Here is an 11,479-nt window from a genome sequence, read left to right as displayed (position 1 = left end):
CATCCATCCATCCATCCATCCATCCATGCATCCATCCATCCATCCATCCACCCATCCCTGATCTTGGCTAGTGTCCCGAATACTGTCTGAAGTGGTGGTGGCACTGGCCCCAGGAGGCCACCACCTCCATGGGCGCTATGGAGTATTCACCTCCACAAATTTCCCCAGCAGATAGTTGATAGTAATCCAGCCATAGGCGCCTTCTTCTTGGCCACTGAGGATCCTGGCACCCTGGAAGTCAAAGGAGTATTCGCTAAGGGATTTCGCCACTTCATCCAGGACACTGTGTGCCAAGTGTTCATTTTGCATTCTACATGAAAGAAGAAGTAAGGTTAGCATTTTTGTCTTGGTAATTATATCTCCTGATGTCAGCTTTCGCGCAAGGATACCAAAATGTGAGCTGTGGTACACAGAGCTGAGGGATGTCACGTGTGGTCAGGGCAGCCCTCTGTTTCTGAGGAAACAGAGCTAATCTCGGTTCTCCCTCTCCAAATTAAATTCTTCCAATTCCTTTTTCTTCCTTCTTTTCTTTTTAAAAAATGTATTCAGTACAGGGTGTTCAGGGTCTCACTACGTAGATCGGACTCATAGTGATTCTCCTGTTTTCAGCCTCCCAAGTGCTGGGATTACAGGCGCGTGCCACCAGGCCCAGTCTCAATCGCTGTCTCAGCACGCCCCCAGGCCGGAACCGGTACAGCACACTGGGTATCAAACCCGGCTGCTGTGCCTGCCTAAGCAGGCACTTTATCCTGCTGAGCTATCTGGCCAGCCCTGATTCTTCCAAATCCTAAGAAGGTAGATCTTCCTAAAACATCATTTGTTCCTCTGTTGTTCTCTGGTTCCAAAATATCAAAGGTTCTTAAGATGACTATGGTGGTGGTGGCAGCTAGGTATTGTCACCATGCCTGAGAGCTGAGGTGCTCTACATGAGTTAGCCATTGCTGGGAACTCCTCACTGATGGCATCGACTCTGCTTAAGCTTTTTAATTAGGGATGCAGTAGGAAGTGAAGGGCAAGTGACCAGGAATAGACTCCCAACCTCCTTTGCTGTCAGACTGAGGAAAAAGAATCTTCCTCATGGCATCATTTCTTGGAGACTTTGACACATTAAGAAGGAGTTGTGCAAGGTTTTCCTAGTGAAGATGGGATGCAATCACCCAAAATCTAGGCCATGCAGTACTGAGAGTCTCTAGGGTTTGGTGTTAGGGGATATTGTCAACTAACCGTAACCTCCCATTAGAATGATGCCCATATCTACGGTCTGCCATCCTTTTATCCCTGACTTTCTTCCTCTGTGGTCCATCTTCTCTACCACTGATAGCGACTGTGTCCCATTCTTAAGCATCTTCTCATTATTTCCAGATAAACTCCAAATATCCCAGCCTGGCCTGAAAGGCACTCTGTGATCTGGACCCTTCCTTCTCAGAATCCCACTTGCAACCTTTGACTACCAGGCGTGTAACCCTCAGTGAGTTACTTAACACTTACAATCCATAGTTTCATTATCTTGTTTATAATAGAAATAATATCTCTCACTTCAGAGAGCCATGATTAAATTAAACAAACTGTGTTAAGAACTTAGCACAATACTAAGAACACAGCAAGGGCCCCAAAATATGACCTATTATTATTATTATTATTATTAGATTACATAATAATCAGCTGGGCATGGTGGCACATGCCTATAACCCCAGCACTCGGGAGACTAAGGCAGGAGGATTGCTCTGAGTTCAAGGCCAGCCTCGGCTACACATGGAGTTGAAGGTCAGCATGAACAACATAGGGAGACCTTGTCTGAAAAAATAATAAAATTACATAATGATAACACCTGTAACAGACCGCAGTGTTGGCCCTTACCTTTCCTGCACGCTAGTCTCCCATCCCCATTTCCGTTTCCCTGCCTTTGTATATCCATTAGAACAGACACATTGTGAAGTCGGGGACTTTGTCCTATTCAGTGCTGTAGCCACAGCACTCAAAACACTCTGGCACAAAGTAAGTGCCAAATGAAAGTTTATTATTGGATACATAGGGCTGAGGAGACGGCTTGGTGGTCTAAGCACCTGCGTGGCAAGCGCAAGGACCCAAGTTTGATCCCTGTTACTACATGCTGTGCCAGCCACCAAAACCAGGCGTGGTGGCACACCCTTGGAATTCCAACACTGGGGAGGCTGAACACAGGAGGATCACTATGAGTCCCAGCTGCTTAGTGAGAGCCTATACCAAATACCTAAAAAAGTAAAAAAAGAAAAAAAAAAGTTTTTTTGAAGGGCTGGCGAGAAAGTTCAGCAGACTAAGCACCTGCTTAGGCAAGTGCACGGACTAGGGTTTGAACCCCAGCATCACATGCGTGCTGGTCCCACCCCCAGGCGTGCTGAGCCGGCCATCAAGACCAGGTATGGTGGTGCACAACTGTAATCCCAGCACTGGGGAGGTTGAAAACAGGAGGATCACTGTGAGTTGGAGCTATGTAGTGATACCTGTGATAGATAGATAGATAGATAGATAGATAGATAGATAGATAGATAGATAGATAGATAGATTTATTATTGGATGCATAGACATACTGCCTACTTTGCCTGATATGCCTTTCCCTTATCCTCTGACTCATCCTTCTTCTGACATTTCTTTCTGCTCACAGGATCTTAGTCTGGGGAGCACCAAGTGTACCCCGCCCCCAGCAGCTCTGAGCATTCTTGATCAATGAAAACAAAATTGATCAATCTGTATGGAAACTCTGGTTTCCTTGAGAGCTGAGTTACCTACTTCCACATTCTAGGAAGAAAAGGTCCTCATGAGATGCTGAATGAATGAATGAATGAATGAATGAATGAATGAATGAATGAATGAACAAGTAGCCAAATAATGCACACAGGTACAAAGTGGTGACCAATTAGAAATTTACTGTGCTAACTGTCTTGGGTTATCTGTGGGCCTCCTCTAGTCTCCATCCTCTTCTTAGATACTGACTAAATCTGATCCCAGATCCCAAGCAAATTCAGTCCTCCTCTCCCCTCCATGAACTCCTCATGGGGGGATAGGATAGGCAAAGTTTTTTACATACTTAAAGTCTTACTCCTGTGATACTACTTATGAATACTATGAGTTTGGGAGTTTTACTTACTTGTTGAAATTTTCTTCTTAGATATAGACTTTTTGGGGGGTGGTACTGGGAATTGAACTCAGGACCTCACATTTACAAAGCAGGTGCTGTGCCACTGAGCTATATCCCGTTCTAGATGTAGACTTCGAAGATGTAGAGTTTGGGTTGTTAGGGAAGTGTGGCTGTCCCCATAGTTTCAGAGGTCCCTGCACTTCTTCTACTACCTGGCCACCTTCAGTCCCTGTAGGCTGCTGTACCTGAGTAGCCGCATGCCGGCTGTAGCTCCCAGGTACACAGGCGTCTCTGGGTGCAGGGACCGTGGAACCACATTCTTGCACCTTTCCATGCATGCAATCAGGTATGTTTCTAGAGCATGTAATTTATTACTGTATTTTGCCACGCCCGGGCCTAGAGAGAGATGTAGGAGATGACAAAAAATGTATAGGGCATACCAGGACAACATTACAGCGACATACAGTGTTGGTTGAGAAAGATACAAGAACACAATTTCCTGATTGCTATTCTTTAGATTGTTACACTTCACAAGTAACTCTTTGAACCTAGCACTGGAATGATTCCATTTTTAAATCTTGGGTTGTGTCTGTCTGGTATTCAATAACTTCACCACTGGATGGTGCACTTCCATATTCAATGATAGAACATTTTCTCTCAGATTTTGATAGGGATCTTACAGACAGGCACACTCTTGGCTACTTTTAGATGATCCTTTTATTAATAACATTAGTTCCTAGAAGACTTAAATAAACATGATATTTAAAATTAAAATAAGCACCATAACTGCAGACTCTCAACAAGATAGAAGCCGTTGCCAGTTAGCTGTGTATGTAAGCACAACCAGGACCCTAAAATTTCTGAGGTAGAGCTTCTTCTTTTTTAGATGAAACAGGAATTGAGTCAGTATCTCTTCAGCGACTTTTCTACTCCAATACCCTGCTGCCTTCGTAAACTGCTTTTCCTGTTTTACAGAAAAATTCACTGTTGCTATGGAGAGAATTAGAGCCAAAATTCCATTAGCTTTTTGAAGTTCACACTCAACATTTTCATCTCACATTAAGATAAATATTACATCATGATTCATAAGGAGTATTATTTGAAGATAATTATTCAAATAAGTTCAGCAGATTGTTTACAGGTTTTTAAACAACCTAAGTATAATGAGAAAATCGTGTCTAAATTGTCAGCTATTTTCATTCTGATAATCTGGCTTGAGCAGTTCATAACTTCCTTTCAAAAGGGGAAAATACTGTATTTGTTAGACTAAACATTCATGGACTCATGCAATGAGTCTTGGAAGAAACATATCTGCTAGCTTCATAAACAGACCTTTGGAAAGTGGAAGGGAGGGAATTAAACAAAATGAAGGGTTGGGATCTGAAGATGTCTAGGAAGCATTGTCTCGGTATTGATGGGGCTGAAGTCTGAGGGTACCAGGGAATTAGTAAAATGACTTGAAAACGCCCCCTGCCTACTACTTTCTTGACAAAAACCAGTGGACACTACAGGCCATCAGCCTAAAACTTCGTTATCTTCTGGAATATCGGTTATTTGTCTGGCTACCAGGAGCGCCAACTGGGCACACACTAGAGCTGCACATGCTCAGGCCGCCTCCTAATCTGACTCCAGAACTCTAAGCGGTACTCCGCATCCCTCTAAAAGCCTTCCACGGGCTTCTGGTGCACTTTCAAGTCTGAGAACCACTGGCTAACATGTGAGTTTTAAATCTAGCGGGCCTCACTTTGCACCCCAGTTCCATCATGTGCTAGCGCGAGTGACCTTAAAAAGTGGTGTTAACCTTTTCCAACATTGGTACTCTCATTTTAAAAAATGCAAATAATGATACTTATACTATTTTCATAATGATGAAATAACAACAGCAGCTCCACTGTGTTCTTCCTGCCTTCCCTCGCCCGGGCTTCTCTGTCTCTTTTCTCTCACCTGCCACACACCTCTTGCACGCCTCCTCCCACTGTGCCCTCCCCTGCCTCACCTTACCTTTCACTTTACACTCTTCCACCTCCTGCACCACCCCTGTGTTGTTCTTCTTCTCGGCTGGCCACTTGTAGATGTACAAATTTGTGTGAGTCGATCCTGCATCCAGCACAATCCCATACTGAGGGCAGAACAAATTTTTTAAAAGTATCAACATCACTCTTCTCCAAGTGCAGCTTGCGTGGGAAGGGTATGAGGATGGGAGGCTTCCAAAGCACAAGGGTGAACTACAGTATTTTCATCTGAGAGGAATGTCAGGCAGGGTGGAAGGCTGGGGTCACCTCAGCACAGCTACAAGGACACCCGCGAGGATGGTCTCTTAGCCCTGGTTGCACATTAGAAGCATGTGCAGCTTGCCCAGGGTGGGGTCTGAGCAACAGTAGGATCGAGAAGCTTCGCAAGGGATTCTAATGTGCAGTCGAACTCAGACGCGCACGCTGAAGTAGCTGAGACACTATGGGAGCGACAGGAAACAATTCAGCCAGTAGCTCTCAAACTTGAATCACCCAGAGAACTTCAAAGACTGCCAGGCCTGTGTCAGACCCCCAGATACTGTCATTTAATTGGTCTGGTATGTGGCCTGGATTTTGCAAATTTTATAAGATCCTATGTGATTCTAATATGGAGATAACTTTGGGAGCCACCAAGTTAATCCACTGAGGGTTACGCAGCCCAATTAAACGGCTTGATCTAATTGTAGCTCAGTGGTGAGCACTGAGCAGGGAAGGATGGTGACTGAAGTCTGAGGCCTTTGGCACAGTGGGACATCTCTCAGAGTGGAGACAGAGGCTCCCAGGCTACACAGTAGAAATCTGTGTTGCTCCCTAACAGGGCCCTTGAAATCTTCTTGCCACAAAATGTTCCAACAATAGCAGAGTGTGGTAAAGCCTAGAGAGACAGCAACAACTTGTACCCTCATCTGGAATCCAATATTCTATTCTGTCTAACTTTGTTGACATGAAAGTCACCTTCTAATAGACCTAAAGGGCCAGCCTTGCTTCTAGCAGCTTGCTTATTTAAGGGGTTATCCTGTGAAATGGTTGACAAATAAAAGCTTTTACTGCATATTGTTTGCAAATACTTATAAAGTGGGGAGGATGCATTTTGACAGAGAAAATTGAGACCATTTTACCTTGTGTATTTAGAACACTGGAAGCCCAACCTGCTGAATTGTGCCAAATGATTTTGGGGTGGTTATTTTTCCTTTTGTTTTCTGTACTGGAATTTAATCAAGGCCTTCACACATGCCAGGCAAGTGCTTTATCACTGAGGTACACCTCCAACACTGAAATGCTTTGCAGATAAAAATTGGCATTCTTCCTTGGGGCAGCTAAGTCTCAATTATCTGACAGCCCTCCCTTTTAGAATTCATGGAGTTTGTCTTTCACAGTTCCAATGTCTGGGCTGGGGAGATGGCTCAGTGGAATAAGCGCTTCCCTGGCAAGCGCAAGGGCCTGAGTTCAATCCCCGGTTCCGCAAAAAAAAAAAGATATATAGTTCCAATGTCTACGTAGGGCCCCGGGAGCCGCTTTTGCTCTCCTCTCGTATCATTTTCCCACTTGCATTCCAAGACACCCTGGGCCTGAAAGTATCTCAGCAAGGAAATCTCTCCAGAATTTTGGGGACTATTCTTATTCTCTTCTTCTCCTGAACTCCCCAGCTGGTTACCTAGTGAATTAAAGCCTGACAGCCCAGCGCCTTTGTACTTCAGGTATAAAGCACTTCTAAAAATCCCTAGAAGTATGTCCTTTGTACTAAAGAAACAATTTAAAGTTTAAGTGCTGAGGAAAAGATCCGATATTCCCGTACTATTTCAGTATTATTTTATATTTTAAGACTACTAAAACCAAGAAAACAAAGGGGGAAAAGACATTTAAGATGTCACATAAGTATTTTTATTATTAATAAAATAATAAACACCTATTTTTCTTCATTTCCTCCAGTCTTTTTAAATGTGCGTTTTAAAATGTGGTTGTAGCTTTACTGTGCATACAATTTTGTTCTAACACCTAGTTTTTGGTCATGTACATGATTTTATTGATTATAACTGATCTTCATAGCTATACTGCAGGAACGAAAGTGGAGAGGTAGAAAGAACAGCAGAAATGGCCCTTTGTGGCTGAGGGGTCAGCAGGCCCTTGTGAAGACCTGGAAATTCGGGCATCAATGGACCCTGAGCTCCCTGGGAGTGGAGGCCACACGAAGGTGGGGCAGGCCCCTCTTTAGGTTAGGAATAATCCTACCTATACAAACTCGTAATTCAAGGCTTCTAGGTAAAGCTCCTTAGATGTGGAAACACAGAGAAAACTGGAGTGTTGATGGTCTCTTGTTGGGTGCTTGTCATTCAGAAAACACTTCTGTCACAGTGGCCTGCTGGCTGTAGCTCACAGGCCATACGGCTTCTGTTCTACAATCTTTGCGCAGAAAGCCTGCCAGCTGAGGTCCCAGTCTTCTCTTATCTCCACAGATAGAGATTTCTTTCTCCTAATCAGAGTGTTGAGCCACATGATGTAACCACATACACTGTATATGTGGCTATTTGGTTAATGTCTATTATTTAAATTGTGAAAAATAAAGGCAGGTCTACTTTATTTACCATGGCATTTCCAATATCCTCCATGGTATATTCTACTATACCGTCCTACTATACCTACTATACCATGAGAGAATTCAACAGATAATTATTGAATCAAAAGAATGAGCGAGTTGGGACCATATGGTTCCAGAATTATTTCAAATCCTACAGGAAGTGTATACTTACACTCTAATAAAGTAGCGCCATTAGGGTTGTTCTGTATAACTCCCCACCAAATACCTCATAAACCAAGTGTTGTGGTTTGAGTGTTTTCTCCTCTAACATTCATAGTTAGAAACTTAATGACAATGCAGTAGTGTTGGGAGGTGGAGCCTAAGGTGAGTGTTTAGGACATGAAGGGTCTGTTTTCATGAATGAATTCATGACACAATAAAATGGACTTTCAGGAGTGACCCTTCCCTCTTCCAGTCTACTGCTATAGGAGAATAGGGTTTCTCTTCTATAAATGCTCAGTGATTATTTTTAGATGAGTGAATATATAAGATACATGCAGAGACTAATGAAATCTAGTTCTTTTCTTGAATGTGCTTCTAGTCTAGTAGCAGCTCACCAAGCAAACACACTGTATAATAAAGAGCTCTTGATGAGTTATTTCAAATGTGCCCAGCTTTGTCCTGGTGAGGCTGAAACCAAAATGGATCAGGAAGAAATACAGCAGAACTATATCATTGGTATAAACCACATATTAGCTATGTTATCTTTTAAATAGTCATTTTCATAATCAAATATAGTCAGTCTTCTATATTCATGGGTTCTATATCTGTGTATTCAACCAGCTACAGAGAAAATATGTACAGATGGGCCTTTTCTTGTCATTATCCCCAAAACAATATAGCTATAACAATTATTTAGGTAGAACTTATGTTGTATTAGATATTACAAATAATTTAGAGATCATTTAAAGTATATGGAAGGATGTGTATAAGACATTCCATTCATAAATACCTCACTTTATGCAAAGGACTTGAGCCTCCACAGATTTTGATAACCACAAGAGACTCCTATAACCAATCCTCCACAGATAGTGAGGGATGACTGCGCATTTGTTACAACAACTACTCAAAGCAGTTTTGCAACCCATAATATTTGAGATGATCCTGGCACCAGTTTAAAAAACATAAAATAAAAATAACTTTTCCTTCCTTTAGCTGTTATAAACTGTTTTATCATACACCTTATTCATCTGACTTACTTTTGAATGATTTCAGAGACATTAGCATAGTATATCCCAAAGCAGCAACGTTCCGTTGATTAATGACACCCTGCACATAACTTGCTGCCGTGATGGAAATGGTCTAGCCCTACACTCCCTCTAGCGTGTGTCAGAAGCCTGAGAAACTTGGTGTTTAACCTCAAAAGTGGCTACTTTTATATATGAAATTATCTTTGATAGGGCCATTGACTGGTCTTCAAATACTCATGCCTTTTATTTAAAGAATGACAAAGACCTTGTTCTATTTTCTGGGCCAACATAATAACATAGAAGCATGACAGACTTGAAGACCAGCCTGAGTAAGGGAAGTCCTCCATGACCACAAGTATTCACTGGGAACAAGAGCCTTAGTCTGCCCTGGATCTTTCCCCCTCGGCAGTCTTGCTCTCCAGTGATGCAATGCTGAATATGAGAAAAGGTCAAATCAAGAAGGCACTCGTGTACTTTTGGAGCTAGTAAACAAATAGCAGAACCAAGATGTCATGAGCCTTCAACTGTGAGTGAAGTTTTGCCAACAGAACCAACATCACTCAACATCAAAAGGCAAGAGACCACCAGTGAGATAGCATCAGCCTTCTATCCTGACAAAGCAGCTGCTGTACACAGGTCTACTGGGTTGAACTTGTGCAACCAAAGGATGCCAGTGTAACAGCCATGCCTTTGCTGTTTCACAAGTGATTTGGATGCATGGGAAAAGTTTTATAGGGCTGGCATGTGGGCCCATCTTTCCAGGCTTACAGCTCATCATCTTCATATAAAAGAGAACATACTTCTCTAGATGCATTCCAGGGCCTCCACGGTCCAGCTAATGTCACTGTGCGCATGTACAGGTATGCTAAATATCATATTTATATCCTCTATGCACATATAGATTTGTTAACTATCACTTCAGTGGAATATTTACAAGGTAATTACAAATTTACTTTGTGATTTTAAATTAACAAATGAAATTAAAATGTCCATATTACAAGTGCTATGTCTGAAACGTTACTGAAAGAACTAAAAGGAACTACACCATATACAGTTAATGACCTTAAGGACTTAAATTATTTTAGCTAGCTCTTCAAAGGGAAAGGTTTAACAATAAATCTGCCCATCCAAGAATTTTGTTTCAAATGACTATACTTACTATATGTATATGCTCTCTGAATTTTTTTACCAGTTTTGCTGCTTTAATATTTTCGGAGAGAAGAAAGATGTCTTCTGAACAATCTCTGACTTCTGAAGTGCTTTACACAGAGATATTTAACACACGTTACTGATTTGGTGACAGTGATGACAATAGAATAAAAAAGTGCAGTACTGTGGCTAATCCATTCTGAGACATGGATTATATGAAGTGGAGATAGTAAGAGATCATAGAATATGAGCATAGTCTTAAAAAGTCTAAAAATTATTTTAAAAGTCTAGACAAGGTGAACAAAGCATTCATCTCTATTCTTGGCTATTCAACAAATTTACTGAATAAAGACAATTATCTTCCCACCACTAATTAATTTCAAGGCATTTCTTCTTCTAGAAAGAACATCTGTTTCCATTTTATTCCCCTAATCCAGTAGATATTGACCTTTTTCTAGGCTTCTAGACCTCAGTCCCCCCTGCATAATTTATCCAAGCCCTTTATTCCTTACCACGTCCAGGCCCCTTTTACCCACATACACAGACACACACATCTACACACGTGATCTGACTTGCCTTAAAATTTTCTGGCAGCGGTTTGTTCTGGCTCAGCCCCACAGCAATCAAAGCTGTCACAGCAATGACAGAGGAGAAACCGAGGATCACCAGGATATGTTGGGAGCAGAATCTTTTCACATTGGAATCTAAAACCAAAATCATAAGAGAAAATATCAACAAGGAACCAAAAACAGTGATTATCCTCACATTTCTGTCTGGTCTTAGGATGGCTCTCTGGAGACACTTGATATTTCGTATTAATGTTTTTATCTGTAAAGCACTTTCAAACATAATTGGGAAATAATTCAAGAACAAACGCATCTGTCTGCACTGTGATGAGAGCCAGAACTAAATTACGGGTTACACAACTCTGCATGTTTTAGTTGTTACAAGTGGGTATCCCCACGCAGTGCCACAGTGACACCCTTATTACCTTTTCCTTTGAATTCAGTCGAACTCCTTCTGGGAGTTCTATGCAGTATGTGATACTTAAAAGAAGAGACTTTACCATGTATTTACCTTGTTTTAAGTCTTCTGTATTAAATAAAAATACTCTTTATTTTTTTCTTGAAAAAAAGAAAAACTGTAGGGGGCTGGCCAAATAGCTCAGCAGATTAAAGAGCCTGCAAGCAGGCGCAAGGGCCAGGGGTTCGGTCCCCGGGCCTGCTGTGCCAGCCCCACCCCAGGGCGCACTGAGCAATTGAGACTGGGTGTGGTGGCACATGCCTGTGATCCCAGCACCTGGGAGCCTGTAAACAGGAAAATCATTAGGAATCTGATCTAGTAGTGAGACCCTGAAGACCCTGTAGACCCTTCCCTAAAATACAGGAAAAAAATAGTTATCCCCAGGTGTGGTATCACGTGCCTGTAATCCCACTAC

General features: G+C 42.1%; 1 protein-coding gene across 1 annotated transcript in view; it reads right to left on the bottom strand.

The window, feature by feature from the left end:
- Entpd1 (ectonucleoside triphosphate diphosphohydrolase 1) overlaps positions 1-11,479 on the bottom strand; it is a 110,076-nt gene that overhangs the window by 22,642 nt on the left and 75,955 nt on the right. Inside the window, exons 2-5 of the mRNA XM_004625500.2 lie at positions 10,618-10,745; positions 5,117-5,234; positions 3,361-3,511; positions 151-310 (exon numbers count right to left, since the gene is read on the bottom strand). Of these exons, the coding sequence (XP_004625557.2) occupies positions 151-310; positions 3,361-3,511; positions 5,117-5,234; positions 10,618-10,745 (557 nt within the window). The remainder of the gene's footprint in view (positions 1-150; positions 311-3,360; positions 3,512-5,116; positions 5,235-10,617; positions 10,746-11,479) is intronic.

This window comes from Octodon degus, unplaced genomic scaffold (genome assembly GCF_000260255.1).
Source record: "Octodon degus isolate 3935 unplaced genomic scaffold, OctDeg1.0 scaffold00010, whole genome shotgun sequence".
Lineage (NCBI taxonomy): Eukaryota > Metazoa > Chordata > Mammalia > Rodentia > Octodontidae > Octodon > Octodon degus.
This window is presented reverse-complemented; position numbering and strand designations above follow the sequence as displayed.